This window comes from Geotrypetes seraphini, chromosome 2 (assembly GCF_902459505.1).
Source record: "Geotrypetes seraphini chromosome 2, aGeoSer1.1, whole genome shotgun sequence".
In the NCBI taxonomy this organism is placed as follows: Eukaryota; Metazoa; Chordata; class Amphibia; order Gymnophiona; family Dermophiidae; genus Geotrypetes; species Geotrypetes seraphini.
This window is the reverse complement of record NC_047085.1, coordinates 241,448,545-241,471,458: the sequence shown is the minus strand read 5'-3', so window position 1 is coordinate 241,471,458 and position 22,914 is coordinate 241,448,545. Positions and strand designations below refer to the sequence as shown.

Below are 22,914 nucleotides of genomic sequence, written 5' to 3'. Positions count from 1 at the left end.
AGTTAGGAGGAACAGGTTGCTACCAACCGGGCAGCCATAAATGTCAATTTACAAAAACTAATTTATCCCCCTTCCATACCTGTCTAATAACAATGCAATAGAGCTAACTCCCATAAAGCAGGTGCCACTTTTCCCAGAATTTGTGAAAGGCCAAAAACAGAGGCCCAAAACCCCTGTACTTTAACACAATCCCACCACCCCATTTCAAGTTTCAAGTTTTATTTTAATTTGATGAGTCGCTTAATTTAATTTTTACTAAGCAAGTTACAACACAGGAAAAATAACATTTATTTTAGCAAAATGTAAAAAAAAAAATTTTAAACAGTAAATAAGACCAACAGACATACAGACCAACCGAAACACTGCCAACAATGTCCCTCTCCCCTAATTCCCATCTTTACCAACTGCAATGGTGTGGAATACCAGCGGAGAAGTACCTTTTACCCAATCTCCACCAATGTAGCTGCCAAATTCAGAGAAGAAACCTGCTGCCATACCTTTTCCCATTCCCGACCAGTTAGCTCCCACCCCAGATCAGCCTCCCATTCTTTCATATACTTTAGGGATTCTCCCCGTCTTGTATTTAAACATCTATATAATGCCAAAATCATTCCCTTCTGCAACTTGGGTCCTAGTAAATTTTCAAACTAAATCCTACCCTTAAAAAACTCCCTCAGAATCCCCTTTTCAATGCTTCTCAGGAGTGGTAATGGAGTACTGGAGAATGGCAAATGTGGTCTCTCTCCACAAAAGTGGAAGTAAGGAAGAAGTAGGGAACTACAGGCCAGTAAGTTTGACTTCTGTAGTAAGTAAATTAATGGAATATTTTAAAACAGAGAATAATGATGTTTCTGGAATCCAGTGGATTACAAGACCCAAGGCAACATTTATTCACTAGAGACAGGTCTTTTCAGACCTGATCAATTTTTTTGACTAGGTGACCAGAGAATTGGATAGAAGGAGTGTGCTAGATGTGGTGTATTTAGATTTTCTGTAAAGCCTTTGACAGTATTCCACTCAAAAGTCTAACAAATAAACTGAGTGCCCTTTGGTATGAACCCAAAGTGACAGACTAGGACAGTAACTGGAGATCACTCAGAAAAAGGATGTGCCTCAAGGTTTTCGGTTCTTAGATCTGTTTTGTTTTACATTTTTGTAAGCGATATTGCTGAAGGGCTCTCAGGTAATTTTTGTCTCTCTGTGAATGATACTAAAACCTGCAATAAAGTGCACACCCCTGATAGTGTACATAACATGAGGAAGGCCCTAACAAAGCTTGAAGAATGGTCTGAAATTTGACAGCTAAGATTTAATGCTATGAAATGCAGATCATGCATTTGGGCTGCAAAACCTGAGGGTACGGTACAGTTTAGGGGGTGAAGAACTTTTGTGCACGAAAGAGGAGTGAGACTTGAGTGTGATTGTATGTGATGATCTTAAAGTAGACAAACAGGTTGAAAAGGCGGCAGTGAAAGCTAGAAGAATGCTAGTGTGCATAGGGAGAGGAATGGAAAAAGGAGGTGTTTATGCCCCTGTAAAGACTGGTGAGACCTTTTAGAATATTGTGTACAATTCTGGACACCACACCTTGAAAAAGATATAAACAGGATGGAGTAAGTCCAGAGGAAGGCTACTAAAATGGTCAGTGCTCTGCAGGAAATGCAGGAGAGGGGAGATATGATAGAGATATTTTTAAAAATATATATATATATATATATATATATATATATATACAGTGGTACCTTGGTTTGTGATCATAATTCGTTCCAGAAGCATGCTCGTAATCCAAAGCACTCGTACATCAAAGCACATGTCCCCATAGAAAATAATGGAAACTCGGACGATTCGTTCCACATCCTATAAACTGGTACGGATAGTAAGTAGACGCAGAAGAGGGAGGGTTAAGTGACTTTGCCCATAGTCACAAGGAGCTGCAGGGGAAATTAAACCCAATTCCTTAGAGGGCTAAAAGGAGCCGGAACAAATGAGACCGACTACTGTACCTTCCTCATCACCCGACTCACCTCCTTCACTTCCAGCTCCTCCAGCGACGGGAGCTCCACTGTGTGCGGCATGGTGGAGTGCCAGTACCACTGTCACCTACAGCCCAGAAATTAGAAGTCCTCCATCAAGCATAACCTACTAGCCTGTTGCCAGCGTCTCCGCCTCTAACCACTACAGGTCCTCCAGAGGGGTCCTTTATTGTCAGCAATCGCCTTTTTAGCAGCCCAATGCCCGCCTGAGTTCAGGAAAGTGCAGGATTGCCCTGTTTATTGTAAAATGGCAACAGCCCCGAGCTCTCTTTTGGTTGCCAGTGCCCCACAGTTGGACGGGAAGCAGCCAAATAGGTGAGCGCGTGGCTGGCGGGAGGACAGACATCCACGTGATCGCCCTGGCATTCTCAGACTCCGGCGATGTTTGAGGTGGTGTCGGTGTCTCCACGTATTGTAACAGCTTGGCAGCACCTTCCAGTGGCATCACATGGACAGCCGGTAGCTCAGCAGCCCTCACTGAGGAGGGGCCAGCCATGTGGGCACCCGAAGCGTGCTATGACCCAGCCCTTCATTTTACAGTGACAGAACTGGCTCAGGCCAGCCTTGCCTCTATCCCTTTTTCCCTGCGGTCTCCACTCTCCCCCCCCCCCCCCAATGTACCGCTCGGGTGGCTATGGAGTCGTGCTGGGCCCTGTCCGTGGCAGCCTTTGCCTTCTGTATCCTGCAGTTTTTCCGGTGCCACCGCCACATACACAGAAAGGAATTATAGACACGTGCGTACGTGCTCATTTACCGAGGCAACACGGTTTGCGAGTCAAAGTTTATATACAGTATATAAAAAGAGAGAGAGAAAAAAAAGATATGTAGATATATTGTAGATAGCGATAGATAATTAATTTTCTTTTCTTTTTGTTTTAAGTGATCAAGTTGTTATCTTATATCCCTAAAGGGAATCTTTACCCATACTCATCCCATTAGCGGCAGAGCAGGGGGTTCTCAACCAAGTCTTCCAGCCAGTCAGGTTTTCAGGATACCTACAATAAATATGCATGAGATAAATGTGTATGTACTACCTTTATTGCATTCAAATCTATCTCACGCATATTCATGGTGGGTATTTTGCAGACCTGAGTTGCTAGGTGTGTCCCAAGGACTGGTTTGAGAACCAATGGAATACACTATCGGAGTACACTATTATCAGTTAATAGAAGGATAGAAATATCAGTGAAACATTATCCACCTTCTGTATAACTTTTTCCTCCATTCACTGTTACCCGTTTTTAAGACAAAGCACTACAGGGACCTGTTGGAGCCATGAGGTATAAAACAACTCTGTTTCCTCAAATCTTTGGTGATGGTTTTAAAATCTACCCCTGCCTTTTCAGCCATTTAAATTCACTTAGTCCACACTGCACTCTCATTCAGTTGCACAATACTGGCCGACATTGATGATAATTGTTTTGCCATTACATATATTTACTGCACTCTCTTTCTCTAATTGCAATCTTATCCTTGATTACAGCAATGCACTCAGGTGATGTAATGCACTTTGTTCAAGCTGTTACTTATCGCTGTTACTGATTCAAGAACTTGAAGGAACTGTCTTCCCTGTAAACTCTTTAATCAAACATAGCGTGTGCTGCTCCTTGTGACCTTGGGCAAGACACTTAATCCCCCATTGCCCCAGGTACATTCAGTAGAGTGTGAGTCCACCGGGACAGAAAGGGAAAAATGCTTGAATAACTGAATGTAAACCACTTAGACTATAAGTGGTATATATAAATACCAAAAATAAATAAAAATATATCTAGTCGAGATATTTAAGAATTAGAAATTACAAACTTTGGGGACCTTATATTAAGGTGCGCTAACCAATTTAGCGCATGCTAAATGCTAAGGCATCCATTATATCCTATGGGCGTCTTAGCATTTAGCTCATGCTAAATTGGTTAGCCACCTTAATAAAAGGACCCCTTTATGAAGATATGCAAGGAGGCATCATTAAATAAAGGGTCTTTAAACTGTAGTAAGCATTAATACGTGCTCATTGCAGGTTTAAAAGCACTACTGCAGAGTGCGTTCTGACGTCCCTCAGTAGTTTTTGAGATCAGTGTGCACTACCCATGTGCTAAAAGCTAGAATTCATTGTTAAGTGCTGGGGTCGTGCCTGGGGGTAGAGAGTAGCTATCACGCTATCTGATCAGTGCATAGTTAGCGCTTGAGCCCTTACTGCCCACAAAATAGGGGACGGAAAGTGCTCACGCACTAATAACCATGCACTAATGGAGAAATTAGCACATAGAAAATGGAGCCATTGTATCGCAGCGCTAAAAGTGGCCTCAGCATGTGGGAAAGGCCTGTGCTAGGGATAGCACAGGCCAATTTTTAGCACTGCTTGGTACAAGGGCCCCAAGGTTAATAGTACCAAAATAGTAAAAATGTACCTTATTTATTGACTTTCTCTCATATAAATTGGAAACCTATATTAAGGTGCAATGATTAAGGTGTTATGATTATTTTTTTAATTTCCTGTTCTTTGAAGCACACAACAAAACTATCTGGCTCTGTGTATCAATCATACAGTGTCCTGGCATAATTATAAGTTATTGCAAACCTGTAAAAGATCATCAGTCATGATAGATATAAAAAGTATATACTATGTGGGAGTTATTTTAAAGAAGAGTATCCAATTTATTACAATGTGCCTATTTGTGCTGATTTTGTAATAGAATCTTGGAACTGTGGAGGGGCATTGTTGTAATTCGTTTGGCGTAGCACCGGTGGCGAAAGAAGCTTTATGATTTTCTGGGTTTGCCCTAGTACAGATGTATTCTGAAATGGAGTGTTTATATGTCATGGCTTCCTTTGCATTAGGCCTAAAGACCAAATTAGATAGCTATAAAGCACAACTATTGAAAAATCTAATAATGATCACTATTAAAACGATATTATATAACTGGAAAGAATTTTCCAAATTAGATTATAACAGTTGGTGGAATATGATATGCTTGTATAGCAAATTTGAGAAAATACAAGCTAAGAGGGGTAGTTTGAAGAAATGTAATGAAATATGGGATTATTTATGTAAATTTAATGATTGTTGAAATCATATTTAATATACAATTTGTGAGTTTGCATAGCTAAAATGTTAGTATTTTTGAGACATCCCAGAACTAATTTTGATAATCTTGGATTGATTTTCATTTGCGATATATTGTTTTCTGATTGCATTTTTCAGTTAGGATCTTTGGAATGATTCATAAAATAATATTAGAGAGAGATACAAGAGATAAAATAAAAATCAAATAAAATCTGGAATGAGCTTCCTATCCAAATTAGGACTGTGCTCTTGTTTTGTAAATATTTGAAAACCCTAAGGAGGTAATAATAATTTTAAAAAAAACCATCTAAAAAGTGTCCAAATGGCTATTTGGATGATCAAAAAGCCTGATCGTCAAGTACCCATAACCAAAGCTGGTTTTTAGACGTATCTAAAAACAGCTTAGGCCTTTCCCCTGCCACTAAACGCACAGAGAGAAAAGAGGTGTGTTTAGAGGAGGGGAAAGGGCGGGCAGTGGACGTGAGGTGGTCCCATGTGCCTCAGGCCCCACCCCCAGGAGGGGCCTAAGGCTCCCGGGCCTATTCTGATTGGCCCAGGCACCTTAAGCCCCACCTGAGGGCGGGGCTTTCGGATGGCTGGGCCAATCCGGCCCCATTCTGCCGTTGGCTGCCTGCCGGACAGGCGAGTTTGGCACCCGTCTGTCCGGCCAACTTGAAACAAGGTACAGGGAAGGGGGGTCAGCCGGGGGGTCGCGGGTCGGCTGGGGGGGCGATCGGGGGTTCTTGGGGGGCCGTCGTTGGGGTGAGGGGGGGTTGCGTCGAGGGCAGGAGGGCCTGGGATCCCTCCTGCCCATAATGTAGTGCGGGGTGGGGGTAGGGGGTCACCGGGGCCAGGAGGGTTTGGGCTCCCTCCTGGCCCAATCGAGTAGCGGCGGGGGGGTTGCTGGGGCCAGGAGGGCTTGGGCTCCCTCCTGGCACGAACGAGTAGCGGCAGGGGGGGGGGTCGCCGGGGCCAGGAGGGCTTGGGTTCCCTCCTGGCCCGAACGAGTAGCAGCGGGGGGGGGGGGGGTCGCCGGGGCCAGGAGAACTTGGGCTCTCTCCTGGCCCGATGTTAATCGGCGGGGCAAGAGGGCTTGGGCTCCCTTTTGCCCCGATATGTCAGGGGTGCCGCGATTGGCCGGGGCAAGAGGGCTAGAGCTCCTTCTTGCCCCGATGTTGTCGGGGAGGGGGGGGTGTCACAGTTCGACATGGCAGGAGGGCTTGGGCACCCTCCTGCCTGGATCGTTGTGTGTGTGTGGGGGGGGGGTTCTGTAACCGGTGTTGTTTTTGACAGACACCGGTTACAGAATCCAGCTTTTAGGCGAAGGACTGGCTCCTCCTTCGCCTAAAAGCCCTTCTGTTGGACTTTTGTGGATTAGGCGTTTTTTTGTTTCATTATGGCTGAAAAGTGTAGACGTGGTGTGGGTGTACTTTTATACATAGTGGTGATTGGACGTTTAGGCAGAGGAAGGCCATAATCAAAACAAGGACATTTGGTTTGATTATGGACACTTTCCCTGCTTCTGCGTTGAACGTTTAAGGACTTAGGCCAAAAGGGGACTTAGACGCTTTTTTTGATTATACCCCTCCACCTGTTCATAAAATATTCTAAAATATAAATGGTATTATTGGCTACTAGTGAACGACAAGGGGACAAACTTTGCCCTCATTCCTGCCCTGTTTCCATGAGCTCAGTTCCCCTTCCTCTCCCATCCTCATTAGCTCAGTCCCCATCCCTGCCCCATACCCGTAAGCTCAGTCTCCATCCCTGCAAACTCTGTCTGATCCCATCTACACAAACCTTGAATAGTTATTTTATATTGAAATAATTTTATTAAAGTATAAAAAGAAATAATATTATGTACACTTGTCATTTTATAAATCACAAATAACACAGAACAAGGATCAACAAAAACCCTGTCTCCCCTCCACTTTATAAATATCCCCTCCACTATCGAGAAAATTGAACAAGCCAAATTACTACAGAATGCTACATAGAAAAAGCATGCTAACAGAATACTTCAGTCACACATGACAGGAATAATGTTAGGGGAGTGCAAATAGGGCAACTGCCCCCTAGACAGAGAGAGCCCTGAACCAACTGGAAGCTAAAGAAGTGTGGCCTGCTAGTGGACTTTGTGGTCTCCAGTTATGTCTAGCACCAGCTCTGGTAGGATACACATTCTAATTGCAAAATAGAAAATAAAATTATTTTTTCTAACTTTTGTTGTCATTTCATTAAGAACATAAGAATTGCCGCTGCTGGGTCAGATAAGTGGTCCATTGTGCCCAGAAGTCCGCTCATGTGGCAGCCCTTAGGTCAAAGACCAGTGCCCTAACTGAGATTAGCCTTACCTGCATACGTTCTGGTTCAGCAGGAACTTGTCTAACTTTGTCTTGAATCCCTGGAGGGTGTTTTCCCCTATAACAGCCTCTGGAAGAGCGTTCCAGTTTTCTACCACTCTCTGGGTAAAGAAGAACTTCCTTACGTTTGTACAGAATCTATCCCTTTTCAACTTTAGAGAGTGCCCTCTCGTTCTCTCTACCTTGGAGAGGGTGAACAACCTGTTTTTATATACTAAGTCTATTCCCTTCATTATCTTGAATGTTTCGATCATGTCCCCTCTCAGTCTCTTCTTTTCAAGGGAGAAGAGGCTCAGTTTCTCTAATCTCTCACTGTACGGCAACTCCTCTAACCCCTTAACCATTTTAGTCGCTCTTCTCTGGACCCTTTCGAGTAGTACTGTGTCCTTCTTCATGTACAGCGACCAGTGCTGGATGCAGTATTACAGGTGAGGGTGTACCATGGCCCGGTACTGTGGCATGATAACCTTCTGCGATCTGCCGGGCAATCAGATCGCAGAAGGATAGCGAGGAACTCCAGAGTGACTTGTGTCAGTTAGAGAAATGGGCAGAGAAATGGCAGATGAAGTTTAATGTGGAAAAGTTCAAAGTAATGCATTTAGGCAGAAAGAACAAGGAACACGAGTATAGAATGTCAGGTGCAACTTTGGGTAAGAGCGAACAAGAAAAGGACCTGGGTGTACTGATAGATTGGACCCTGAAACCATCAGCACAATGTGCGGCAGCGGCAAAGAAAGCAAATAGAATGTTAGGCATGATAAAGAAGGGAATCAAGAGTAGATCGGAGAGGGTTATAATGCCGCTTTATAGAGCAATGGTCAGACCACACTTGGAATACTGTGTCCAACATTGGTCTCCCAACCTAAAGAAGGATATAAAACTGCTGGAGAGGGTGCAGAGACGAGCAACAAAGCTAATAAAAGGTATGGAGAACTTGGAATACGAGGAACGACTTAAGAGACTGGGATTGTTCTCCCTTGAGAAAAGGAAACTGCGAGGGGATATGATCGAGACTTTCAAAATACTGAAAGGAATCGACAAAATAGAGCAGGAAAAAAAATTATTTACAATGTCCAATGTGACACGGACAAGAGAACATGAACTGAAGCTAAGGGGGAACAAGTCCAGGACAAATATCAGGAAGTTCTGCTTCACGCAGAGTGGTGGACACCTGGAATGCTCTCCCAGAGGAGGTTATTGCGGAATCCACCATTCTAGGATTTAAAAGCAAACTAGATGCACATCTCCTTACGAGAGGCATAGAGGGATATGGGTGACTAAAATTACACCAGATGTACACCTGGCTGAGCCTCCGTGTGTGCGGATCGCCGGACTTGATGGACCGAAGGTCTGATCTAGAGATGGCAGTTCTTATGTTCTTAATCATTCCTAGCATTCTGTTTGCCATTTTCGCCGCCACTGCACATTACGAGGACGGCTTCATTGACTTGTCGACCTGTACTCACAAGTATCTTTCCTGGGGAGTCTCTTTAAGTACTGCACCAGACATCCTGTATTTGTGCATAAGATGTTTGTTACCGACATACATCACCTTACACTTATCCACGTTAAACCTCATTTTCCATATCGCGGCCCATTTCTCGAGCGTGTTTATTTCATGTTGCAGATCTTCGCAATCCTCCTGAGTCTTCACTACTCTGAATAACTTTGTATCATCTGCAAATTTAATCACCTCACTTGTACCAATTTCCAGGTTGTTTATAAATATGTTGAAGCTCACATGTCCAAGCACTGAGCCCTGCGGCACTCCACTCGTGATGCTTTTCCAGTCCAAGTATTGTCCATTTACCCCCACTCTCTGTTTCCTATCCGCCAGCCAGTTTTTAATCCACGTAAGTATTTCACCCTCGATTCCATGGCTCGCAATTTTTCGAAGTAGTCATTCATGCGGAACCTTGTCAAACGCCTTCTGAATATCCAGATATACAATGTCTATCTGCCTGTTTACTCCCTCAAAGAAGTGCAGCAAGTTCGTCAATCAAGATCTTCCTTTTCTGAAGCTGTGCTGGCTGGTCCTCAGCAGATTGTGTCTGTCAAGGTGATCAATGATGTGGTCTTTTATCAGCGCCTCTACCATCTTTCCCGGTACCGAGGTAAGATTCATCGGTCTGTAGTTTCCCAGATCTCCCCTCGAACCTTTCTTGAAGATCAGCGTAACATTCGCCACTTTCCAGTCTTCCAGAATCCTTCCTGATTTGATCGACAGATTGGCTATTAGTTGAAGCAGTTCAGCTATAGCCCCTTTCAGTTCCTTGATTACCCTCGGATGGATGCCATCCGGTCCCGGCGATTTATCATTTTTAAGCCTATTAATCTGCATGTATACCTCTTCTAGACTGACCGTCAACCCTGTCACTTTCCCGTCTTCGTTTCCTGCATATAGCCTGTTGGCGTATATTCTCTTAAGTAAATACAGACACAAAAAATGTGTTCAGTTTGTCAGCAATGTCTTTGTCCTCCTTTAGTACTCCCTATATTCCATGATCATCCAACGGCCCCACCGTTTCCTTCGCGGGTCGTTTACCCTTAATATATCAAAGTTTTTTGCCTCCTTGGCTCTTTTTTCCTTGTAGTCTCTTTTGGCCCCTCTTACCACCTTATGGCATTTGCTTTGATGTTGTGTGTGCTTTTTCCAGTTTTCATCCGTTTTTGACCTTTTCCATTCCTTAAACGAAGTCTTCTTGTCTCTGATTGCTTCCTTCACCGCTACAGTGAGCCACGCCAGTTCCTTTTTCTTTTAAATCTTGGATCCCTTGTTGATATGCGGTATATATAGATTTTGCGACTCAGTGACTGTGTCCTTAAAAAGGGATCATGCTTGATCTAGCGTTTGTACAGTGCTTTTCCTCTTCTTAATCTTCTTACCCACCATCAGTCTCATCCCTTCGTAATTCCCTTTTCGGAAATTCAGTGCCATGGCCATTGTTCTGGATTGATGTTTTGCCCCTGTGTCCAGGTTGAAGTGGATCATATTGTGATCTCTGCTTCCCATTGATCTCAGGCTCTGGTTTCTGTTTCCTTCTGCCTTCACTTAACTCACTCACCAGGGTCTCTTGACCATTTGACATTTCTTCTTTGCCCGTGTTTACCATCATCTTCTACCAACCTCTGTGTGTATGTGTTTTCCCCCATGTTCAGTATCTCCCTTCTTTGTCTCCTATACTTCCCTTGCTAGTTATTTCCCTGTGCCTATCACCCTGCCTTCATCACCATCACCATTCTGTGTCCTTATATCCTCCCCCTGTGTCCAGTGTCATTCCTCTGTGTCCCTATGCCTCCCCCCTACACACTAATTTCAGCATCTCTCTTCTGTGTTCCTATTCTCTCTCATGTTTAATCATCTTCCCACTGTGTCCATATACTGTACACTCCCATGTCTGGCACTGCCCCATTGACTGTGCTCATATACCACCCGTATGCAGCATTCTTCTTGTGTCCCTGTCCCTATGTTCCCATCCTTGCTCACCATCTCCCTTCTTTTCGTATATCTCCCTGTGTCCAGCTTCTCCCCTCTCTTACTCTCTTACACCAATGTGTCTCTTGCCCTCTCTCTCCTCCCTCCCTCCACCGTGTTAAATATACCACTCCCTCTTCCTTCATCCACTTGGTTCAGCATCTCACTTTCCCTTTCCTTCTCTTTTCTTCCTCCCTGTAGGTCCAGCACTCTCTCCCTTCCCTCCAACCTCAATCAATGGGTCCAGCACCACTCTACTTTCCCTCTAGCCCACTCCCATGGGTCCAGCATATCTTTCCTTTCCCCCCAGCTTCCAAACATGGGTCCAGTACTTCTCCCTTCCAGATCCCAGCTGCAGATCTGGCACCTCTCCCTGCCCTTCAGCTGCAGCCTCCACCCCACCCCTCACATGGGTCCAACACCTCTCTCCTCACTAGCCCCCAGCCTAAATCTACCACTGTCCTTCATGTCAGCTTCAGCACTGGATCCAGCCAGCCCTCCCTACCCCCCCCCCCAGTCCCTTTAGCTTTGGAACCAGCCAGTCAGCAAAACCTCCCTCCCCTCCACAGGTCATTGCAGCAGAATCCCCCTGGGATTCCAGCAACCCCTCCCAATGGGTACTATAGCAGCTATATTGGCAGTAGCAGCAGCACACACCCCCTCCCCCCATGGTCAGCATCTCTTCCCTAGCTCCTCTTGACCTATTTTATCTGAAGGAGTCAGCCATGCCACAATGAAGAATCTTCAGAGGCATGCTTTCTTCTGCCGAGTCCCTCCTTGATGCGACTCCCAAAACTCAAATACTGTGAGCAATTTTGGTCACTGTATCTCAAAAAAAGATATAGCGGAATTAGAAAAAATACAGAGACGGGAGACAAAAATGATAAAAGGGACGTCCCTATGAGGAAATATTAAAGCATCTAGGGCTCTTCAGCTTGGAGAAGAGACTGTGCAGGGTGATATGTTAAAGGTCAATAAAATACTGAGTGGATTGGAAAGCATAGATGTGAATCGCTTGTTTACTCTTTTAAAAAAAATACCAGGACTAGGGGGACATGCGATGAAGCTACTAAGTAGTAGATTTAAAACAAACTGGAGAAAATATTTATTCACACAACATGTAATTAAACTCTGGAATTTATTGCCGAAGATTGTGGTGAAATCAATTAGCTTAGCAAGGTTTAAAAAAAGGTTTGAATAATTTCCTAAAAGAGAAGTCTATAGGCCATTATTAAGATGACTTGGGGAACTCCACTGCTTATTTCTAAGATAAGCAGCATAAAATCTGTTTTACTATTTGGGATCAAACTAGGTACTCGGGACCTGGGCTAGCTACCTGTGGTCTGTCCCAGTATGGCAACTCATATGTTCTTATATACTATGCAAATTCTATTATCATGGCTTGCACTGCAAGCCACAAAATAATCTGTCATAGAGCCTCAGCTAAAGTTTGGGGTTATTTTTTTGATTCAGATGCATTGGACAGTCTCTTAAAAGAACCAGCAATATGCCCAAATTGTTGGATCCTGCACATCTGTCAACACTAACTTCTAGAGATTATGTCTCCATTTAAAGGCTTCTTTTGCCCTTAAATAGATATATTGCTGGTTCTTTTAAGGAATGACCCAGCAGCATCAGGCCACAGCTTGGCAGCCCAATACTTCTGGGCTGCTGGAAAAATGCTGCTTGTGAGGTGGCTCTCAAGCAGCATCATTCATTTACCATGGGAATCAGCAACCAGCCGAAATGAAGTTCTGCAAGTTGGTGACTACAGTGGCATATTAATGTGCAGTAAAAGCATGCTGCAGCTTGATCTCTTGCCCCCTTAGACGTTCATAACTCTGGCCCCAGGGGGTATCTTCACAGTCACTATCTTACTGCCCAGTACTACCCCTCCCCCCTGGAGACAGGCACACAAACAAGAAGATGAAATATAGTACAGGCCAGGGTTGGAAAGAACTCTAGTAGGCCGGGATGGGAGTCACCCCCAACTCTTCCCTGCTGCCCGACTCTTTTTCCCAAACTGGACCACCATTGTCTGTCCTCTCAATGAGATGTGGTTCTCCTCACAAATACCTGCTCTGCTGGCAGGTTGCTTCCCTGCCAGATGCTCCTGTCAGACTTTTGGTCCCATGTCCATCTGCTCTGGAGGAACAACACTCTGCGTTAAATCACCCCTGCTACTGAAAGATTTACTGCTGCCACTTATTTTGCCAACTTGAGATACCCCCTTCAGTGTCTAAGGTCTCAGTGGAGGTAAGAGCAACTAAAGATCCCCACATAGGTTGAAGCTAGCACTTTCATTACTCTAATCCCTCTCTCCCCCCCCCCCCCCATTAGACAAATTCTGTCAAATCATATTTCTATTCAACAATCATGTACAGCACTCAGCTACAACTCCACCCCTTCAGTAATGGAAATATCTAACTCAAAGTTCCATGAGTCCTTCCCCATTGGCAAATCACCCCCATCATCTCAGCTTGGTCGGTCTATTGCGCAGGCTGCCTCTTCAGGAGTCTAGAAGATTTTCTAGTTTGCTGTTAAAATTCACAATGCATTTTCAACTTTAGTGATGCTGTGCGAGTTCAGCTGTAGGTGTTAGAATATTTCTTGGTGAAAGTTTTGATGGCGTGAAATGCTGTCTCTCCATTACTCCTCTTGATTTCTGAAGAGTTAAGGCTGTGCTTCACTTTCAGGAGCAGCAGCTTCTATGGAGCTGTTTTCATTTATTCCCTAAACCATTTCAGCAGCCCATTTCTTATTCTACAAAATTCTCCATTGGATTTTTAAAACATAATCAAGATTTTAATTGTGAATATTTTCTCCTCTGCCAATAGTAATAATCATCATCCTGTAGAGCTCTGCTTCTGTAATAGCTTATTTTACGCCCCCCCCCCCCTCCACCCCCCCAACCTGCTCAGTTGTCAGGACAAATCAAGAAAGAGTGAACTTTTGAGTTGCAAGCTTTAACATATATGCTTTGCTTGCCATCCAAAATTGACTCTGTCAGTTTTTGACACTAGTTAGCCTGTGGTGTCAGAATGTCTGTCTTAGCTAAGTTAAGATGGTTTCAGACGGTCTTTGTAAAATTAGACTGACAGAGATTTATCTCAGATATTCAAAGTTGGATAAGGCATCTCAGACCATCAGATTAGACAGAGATGCCAAGGAGGTTGTCTGCTGAGTGGGAAATGAAGGGTTCAGGTGGATACTGACAGGAAATACACCTTTACCTCTGGCTCTTCTGGAGCCCCACAATGCCTAATCTCCACATGAAGTATCTTTTGCTGCTCAGAAATAGTGTGGTTACTGCATATTCAATAAGCATTTGTTGGAAATAGCTAACATTATATTGAGTTTAGTTTATTTTTATGCTTGACGATTCACTTATTATTGTCGGTGCTAATGCAGAAACAAATGTTATCTAGGGATGTGTATTTATTTGAAAACAACCTAAAACAATAGTGCTCATACCACTGGACACCTAAGTTCAAAATATTTACGACAACACCACTGTAAGACTAGCCAACTAAGCCATATTTATAAATATTTATGACTTTAAACCGTGTGTTTGTGTGTTAATCATTTAAAGATTAACCCTAATAAAACCAATATTTTATGGGTGGATAATTCCCAACAAATTATGCTTCATTTAAACTCAATATTGTCAGGAAAGGAAATTCTGCTAATTGGTAAAAGGTAGACCTGCTGTTCAGGTGAGTGTATCTAGCCTCTAGTCTTAGCCAGCCATCTGTTGAATATTGGCTATGACGCACAATAGCTGGTCACCAGCTCATTCGGTGAGAGTGATATTCAGTGAGATGTAGCCGGCTATCACCCTCCAAATATCAGAGTTTAGCCAGCCAAAGGGTACTTAGGAAGCCAGGAGCCATTAAAGCATTTTGTGTTAGTTTTGCCATTTGCACATGCTAACTATGTGGTATTTAATTTTTTTTAAAAAATTGGGAGGGAGTGTGTCAGGTGAGAATGAGTATAGACGCGCTGATCAGCTTAGAGAATGACACGGTGAAAAAATTTGTCACCGTTCCCGTCCCCGCGGATAACCGAGGGAAATAATCCCATGTCATTTTCTAGTGTCTGTTTCAACCTCAGTCCTTCTACACCAGCATTCTTCAAAGCAAAGCTTGCAGGTCAGTGGTTGTAGCCATTCATACTCTGATTCTTATGGGAGCCAAGGATAATGAAGCCATTGTGACATCACTGATGTGATTGGCTCTTAGGCACTGGTGGAATGAGGCATTATGACATCACAATATCTGTTCTGGATACCAGAGACTGTCATTCTGTAGTGTCTATCTCAACCTCAGTCCTTCTACACCAGCATTCTTCAGAGCAAAGCTTGCGGGGCAGTGGTTGTGGCCATTCATACTCTGATTCTTCTCTCTCTCCTTAAAGAATGGCATGAAGATGGTTTCCCGCCGTTATCCGCGGGGACGGGAACGATGATGAATTTTGTCACCGTGTCATTCTCTAGTTCAGTTAACACTATTCAGTTAGTGTTCTAGTTTCAAGTTTCAAATGTATGCTTTATTTGATATAACACCCATTGGCACATCCAACCCATGTAACTGTATAACGCTGAATTTAAACGGGATCCCTTAGTACAGTGTTCCCATAGCTGGTCCTAGAGGCACCCCAAGCCAGTCAGGTTTTTAGGATATCCACAATTAATATTCCTGAGAGAGATTTGCATGCAATGGAGAAAGATATAATGGCATGCCAGAAAAAAAGATATACAGTAATGGAAAAAAAAAGCCAAATTTACAGCTGTACTTAATGGGTTTAGCACATGGAAAGGTCCCATGTTAAGACGCACTAAGCCTACATCCTAGCACTGCTTAGTGAAAGGACCCATAATTCTTATTCTGTTAACTCCATAAAAGCAGACTATGGTTATTCTGTAACAAAATAAAATACTATTTAATATTTTATTTTTATATATTTATTGTATATCCCACCGTCCTGGTCTCCACACCAAAATGGAATATATTTTAGCCCATACTTAGTTAATGCACCACCACCGGCATTTAAGTAAAGTAAATTCGGCATCAAGATCCATATAGGTAGCAGAGATGAATATACATTACAGTGCAGTGATCATGCCAATACTATCCATTTCATTTATTGCATGTAGGGGCCCTTTTACCAAACTGTAATAAAAAGTGGCCTTACAAGGGTTTATCTCATGCACTAAGGCCAATTCATCCACAGGAGTAAAATGGCCGAATTTCCTATTTTACCATTAATAGCCACACATTAATTTTCCCATTAGCGCATGAGCCCTTAATAGCAGCTATTTTGTATATGGTATGGATTCGCCTGCTAAACCTGCACTAATTGGTTAACACACAGCAATTCTGATGCACTGATTTGCATAGATGGGCCCATTTTCCGCCCCGGTATACAACTGATCTTAGCCAATAGATGGTATATGGGGTCAAAAAGGAAATAGTCCTGATATATAGGAAATCCCACGATAAATCCAGGTACCTCTCCTCCCTTGTAACAACAACAACAAAAAAAAAACACCCCAAAACTGTTGTAACTTCACTGGAAATGTCCAGTTAGCTCTTTTGTAATCCGCCTTGAACTGCAAGGTATAGGCGGAATTCTGCTATGAAGCACCCAGCCCTAAAGTGACAAATTCTCTCTGCTGGTTTTAAAAAAAAATTTAAGTAAAGATTTAAGGAAGGCTAATAAAGAAATATGGAATGCAGCAAGAGAGTTTTAGATTAAGGAGGGGGAGGTGTTGAGGATCAATTATTGAAACTTGGTACTAGTCAGTCTTGGTTTAAGGTTCATTAACCTATTTCAAAGCAGGTTTCTGAGATCCTCTATGTCCCTTTACTAACACTCTTTATACTTTATCGTGGGATCTCCTATATATTTGGACTGTTTCTCATCTTCTGCCCCCTCAGACACACCCCCTCCACAAACATTTTTTGAAATATATTAGCTCATGATTTACATGCGCACATGCAAAAAATAACTATAGGATGCCTCACCATGCCTTGCAGTATGCCATTTTATACTGTGGCAAACACACATTATTGCTTACCATAGTTTTGTAAAAGTGACCTGTAATATCCTATACAGTGGAACTTTGGTTTACGAGCATAATTCGTTCCAGAAGCATGCTCGTAAACCAAAATACTTGTATATCAAAGTGAGTTTCCCCATAGGAAATAATGGAAACTCGCTTTGATACGTTCCCCCCCCAGGCCAGCGGCACTGCTCCCTCCCCCACTCGCAAAGACCCACCCCCACGCAAACAACTTAAACTTACACCCCCCCTCCCGTCTGGCACCGGCACGCAGCCCACAGGATGTGCCAGTGCCACTAGAAGATCTTCCTGCTTCTGCCGGCCTTGAACATGCATCTGCGCATGCTCAAAGACTTCTAATTCTCCCTCTCACCGAAATTCTCGGAGATCGTGCGTGGGGGGGGTGCCGGTTCGAGCGGGGGCCTTTGCGAGTGGGGAGGAGCGATGTCGGTTATCAGGGGGGGAGTGCTCGCAAATCAAATCAACACTCGGTTTGCGAGACACGTTTTGCGAGAATGTTTTGCTCATCTTGCAAAACACTCGCAAACCGAGGTTTGACTGTATTTTAAAAGGTTGAAAATATAAATGTATATTTAACAACAAGTTAGAATGCCATGTTGTCCCAGACAATAGAAATTCAGATTGGAAGTCTTGCTATTGTAATGTTGAGGAAAGTAAGTTATGTTGACTCTGTAGAGTTCAGTACAGGAAATCATGGGATCCGTGCATGAGGTTTTCTGTTTAATTTTTAATGATGCCTGTGAAACAAAAGCAGGATGGCTCATGGAATTAACGAAGCCATCACTAGCCTCTTCTCTGGTGTATACAGTTGGCTGCTTTCTTGCATGGTAAAACAATATCTCAGACAGCTGAGAGATGGCAGATCATAGTGATTAATAATTAACTACATCCTTGTTAAGGGTATAGTGAAGAGTGTGTGCAAGGTAAATAGAATCCCAAGATAAGTCATATCCATCATTCTACAGCAACCCAGAAGTGGTTTAAAATACAGCACCTCTCAAGCCAGATCACAAAATCCATTTCGAAATGCATTAAAGCTACAGTAAGATGTTATAACAATAAAATTACTGGGTGTTATTTTTGATACAAATTTCACATATCATGAACAAATTAGTGCAGTTGTTAGGAAATGCTTCTATAGAATGAGAATGATCCATTCATTATCAAAAACTCTAGACTCAACAGCTATTAATATGCTAATACATTCTCTTCTAATCTCTAGTCTCGACTACAGTAATGCTCTCTACAAGGGCATTACACGGAAAGAGCTTCGTCGCCTCCAAATTATTCAAAATACATCAATAAAAATCATCACCAACTCTAGAAAATACAATCATGTTACCCCATTATTGAAAAGGGCACATTGGCTACCAATAGGACATAGGATAGCTTATAAAATTCTTCTTTTGACATTTAAAACGTGTTCTACTAACTGTACTGAATTCATAAACAGACTTTTGATCTCCTATAATCCCTCGAGAGCTCTATGTTCTTCTTCAACTCACCTTCTATCCATTCCCTCTCTTAATCATATATATACACTACGTACATCTATCTTCTCGGTAACTGCCCCTTCTATTTGGAACGCCGCTCCACAGGATCTAAGAGAAGAACCATCATTGGATTGGTTCAAATCTAAATTAAAAACTTTTTTTTTTGGGACACATTTAATACTTGAAAGTCCGTTTCAGGATGACATATGGATATGGTTGTTAATTTTGAACTCATTCTTTTAACGAAATTTTACACAATATTTGCTCCCTTTCCTTTTGGTTTTTCCCTTTTATGTTCTTTCCTATTTTTATATTGTAGTTCTTCCCCTTATTACCCTATTGTAACAGTAAGTCTCTAGCCCTTGTTTTGTAAGTCTATAAATGTTGGTCTTTGTAAAAAGCAAAAATTAAACCTATTGGTTGTATTTTATTGCTCATCGCCTTGAAACTTTGTTTAGGCGATTAATCCAATTTTTAATAAAACTTGAAAACTTGAAACTTATTTAGAGTTTCAAATTTTCCTCTGCAAACACCTAAGCTAATTTCTTTGTTTTTTCCCTTTCAGCAATCGTGGTCCTTTTCATTACCCTGAGACGCAGCAAAAAAGAGCCCCTGATCATTTCAGAAGAAGATGTTCGAGAGAATGTCGTCACCTATGATGACGAAGGTGGTGGAGAGGAAGATACCGAAGCATTTGACATCACAGCTTTACGAAATCCCTCAGCTGCCGAGGAGCTGAAGTACCGACGAGATGTCAGGCCTGAAGTGATGTCCACACCGAAACATCAGCCTCCATCCAATCAGGACAGCCTAGATGTTCAGGAATTCCTTAGACAGAGACTGGCTGAGGCAGACCTTGATTCTAGTGGGCCTCCTTATGATTCCCTTCAGACCTACGCCTACGAGGGGCATAGATCAGAAGCTGGGTCTATCAGTTCTCTGGATTCAGTTGCTTCACATTCTGAGCAGGATTATACATACCTTGATGACTGGGGACCAGAGTTTAAAAAACTAGCAGAACTCTATGGAGATATAGAACCAGAAAGAACAACTTAGTTATCCTCACAGGAAAATGATCTGATCTCCTGATCAAGTGGGAAAATAGTGTAACCACAGCAACTGTTACAATAAATGAATCCTTGGAACTGAGCAAGTTGTGCACTTTTACTGTAGAGAAGTGCCCTTTTCATGTCTGGAACTGGGTTCTTTGACAGTTAGAAAATCAGATTTTGAAAATACAAACAAACAAACAAACAAAAAAAAGAAACTATTTTCACATGTGTATATTTTTTAATTGCTCAATAAAGTCCACGGTACCCTAACAGTCAATGCGCCTAAATAAAAGTCCAAAAGCAATGGAAATGTTATTGCATCTGCAAAAACAAGATTTTTTTTTTTTTTTTTTTTTAAATATTCATCTAGGTCATTGATGGTTTCAGTTTCTGGAGTTAGTGTACTGTACTGCCTACTGGCATTATAGTATTAAATAATGGTTTGCATTTCCAGCTCTCTGTGAGACTATAGGAACCACGATATGGGGTCCTTTTACTAAGGCGCGCTAACTGATTTAGCGTGTGCTAACCAATTTTGCATGCGCTAATCGATTTAGCATGAGCTAAAGAATAGCACACGCTATATGCTAAGGTGCTCATAAAATATAATGGGCGCCCTAAATTGATCAGTGCGCGCTAAATCGGTTAGCACCTTAGTAAAAGGACTCCTATACTGTATTTGATAATCAATAATATGCTAAGGGCTTATTTTCGTAAGCGAAGCAGTACACAGATACCTAAATCTCTCCATGTAAACACAATCTTGTAGAATCATAAAATATATTTTTTCAAGTACTCTACCCTAGAAACAGAATGGTAGAATCCCTCTAAATCAGGGGTCTCAAACTCAAAGTCCCTCCTTGAGGGCCGCAATCCAGTCGGGTTTTCAAGATTTCACCAATGAACATGCATGAGATCTATGTGCATGCACTGCTTTCAATGCATATTTACTGGGGAAATCCTGAAAACCCGACTGGATTGCGGCCCTCAAGGAGGGACTTTGAGATCCCTGCTCTAAATCTAGAACCCCATGCTGCAGCATCAGAGCTTTCAAGGTTACTATATTTTCTTCTCCCTTTGCTTTTCTTATATATTTATGTTTTTGTTTCTTTTATTTATGTATTAGGAGCATTTACCACCTTTTAAATAAATTTACCCAATAGCAGGCTTTTGCAGCTAAGAGACCTTTCTTCCTATATAGCCTCATGATCTCTGAGAGTTCACTACCGATGGTGGCAGTGTAAACCTGTGTCTCGTTTCTTATTTCCTTTAAAGAAGGTCATTCTGCTTTGTAGTTTGCATACAAAGCAGTGACATAAAGAAGAATGAATGAAGAAAATATAAATATATCCAGTATATACATGCATATATAAAACATGAAAGAGTATGACAAAATGCTGTAATCTGGGTCAGCTCCCATGGGTGCATTGGCTGGAAATATAAACTCATACACTATGCTGTGGCCAGGGGCTAAGAAGTAACTGCTAGAGCTTTTGAGAACTGAGAGGTTTTATGTATGTCAGCTTTATCTGAAGCCAACAACAAAAATTAACCCCCCTCCCCCGCCTTTTTTACAAAACCGCAAAATAGTTTTATAGCGCCGGCTGGCGCGCTGAATACTCTGCGCTGCTCCCTATGAGCATCGGGAGCAGCGCATTCAGTGCATCAGCCTGCGCTAAAAACCGCTTCCACAGTTCTGTAAAAGGGTGTGTGTGTAAATTTAGGAAATGTCCATTGCGAAACAGAATACAGCCTTTAGGTTTTCTAGCAGTTACAGATGGTACCTTCCAGCTAATAAAAACGGAGGGGTAGCAAATGTGTGAAACATATACGTGAACAATTCAGGGAGAACTCCGATCCAAAAATTCCAGATTCAATTGCACTCTAAGGAAACTGCTAACACGTGCTTCATTTTGCAGTTAATACATTTGTCCCCTCTTTTACTAAGGTGTGATAACCGATTAGAGTGTGCTAATTGAATGAGTGCATGTTAAATGCTAACACATCCATAGACTAACATGTACGCATTAGAATTTAGCGTGCGCTAATCGGTTAGCGCACCTTAGTAAAAGAGGGCCTTAAATGCAAGAAATAAACATACATTATGTGCAAACCTGCCATGGAAACTATTGGGAGTACACCCTGCGTTTCACTTGCAGATCCTGCATTAAAATGAACATTTGGTACTCTGCTCACAACTAGTTTGGATATACAGTACTCCCACAAAATTTACGGGGGGGGGGTACGTTCTTAAAATGGCCGCAAATTTAGAAAAACCGTGAATATCGGATGCAATATAAAGCAGCCAGTTGTCCCGCAGGAAGCGATTGCAGTCGCATCCCCTCGTCGCGGCCAGTGACCTAAACCTTGCGCTCTCGGCACACACACACCCTCCTCTCTGGCTATGGCCCGCCCTCTCACCTCGCACAGTGCTCTGCTGTCATTTGCGGTTCTCCTTCTGTTAGGATTGGTTGGGGAGAGGTGAACTTTCCAGCTATTGGCTGCCCTGGGAGGAAAATTTGCAGGGGTATACTGTACTTAATGCATCTTATTTAGGAGGTACTAACTGAACTCACCCTAGCTAACCCCCCCCCCCTTTACAAAACCACAAAAGTGGTTTTTAGCACAGGCCGGCACACTGAATGCTCTGCGCTGTTCCCAATGCTCATAGGAACTCTATGAGTATCGGGAGCAGCACAGAACATTCTGCGCGCTGGCCTGCGCTAAAAACCGCTTTTGCGGTTTTGTAAAAGGGGGGATAACTGCACAAGTGCTGGTTAAAATGAGGTACACATAGGATGCTGATTATCAGAACTAACCTCGACAGAGTGCAGTCCAAATAATATAAAATCCTGATGACTGGACATTCCTTTTTGAAAAGAGCATACACTTTGAGAGTTACAGGTTGAGCTTTTCATGTTGTTTTTAATAATAAATGGGAACAAATACTAAATTTTGTGATGATATAACATTTTTTGTTGTATTACAGGCATAATGTGATAAGTATGATATAGAGATTATGATAGAAAAATTTAAAACAATGTAAGCAGTCTGAATAATTGGACATCCAGATAACTGGAGTTCAGATAATCAGCACCCTACTGTGCATGTATTTGCTACATGTTGCCTTCTGTTTCCTCTCTACGCCGATTTTCCACCCACCTAGTTACCATCCTGAAAACACTAAGGGCTAGATTCACAAAGCAAACCAATCGGTTTGTGACCCCTTTGCGACCCGATTTCCCTCCGACCCAATTCACTAACCTCTCCTGCGATCCGCTTCTGATCCATGCATGCAAATTAGGGGAAACGACATGCAAAGTAGGCAGGGACGCGATTCACTAAACTGAAG

The 22,914-nt window shown here is 42.6% G+C and overlaps 1 protein-coding gene across 7 annotated transcripts in view; it reads left to right on the top strand.

Moving 5' to 3' along the window:
* Positions 1 to 19,834, top strand: part of CDH18 (cadherin 18) — a 1,088,060-nt gene extending 1,068,226 nt beyond the window's left edge. For all 7 annotated transcript variants that reach the window (XM_033935275.1, XM_033935273.1, XM_033935270.1 and 4 more), the window contains one exon: positions 19,076 to 19,834. In XM_033935275.1, the coding sequence (XP_033791166.1) occupies positions 19,076 to 19,566 (491 nt within the window). In that variant the 3' untranslated portion in view covers positions 19,567 to 19,834. The remainder of the gene's footprint in view (positions 1 to 19,075) is intronic.
* The last annotated feature ends 3,080 nt before the right edge of the window (positions 19,835 to 22,914 follow it).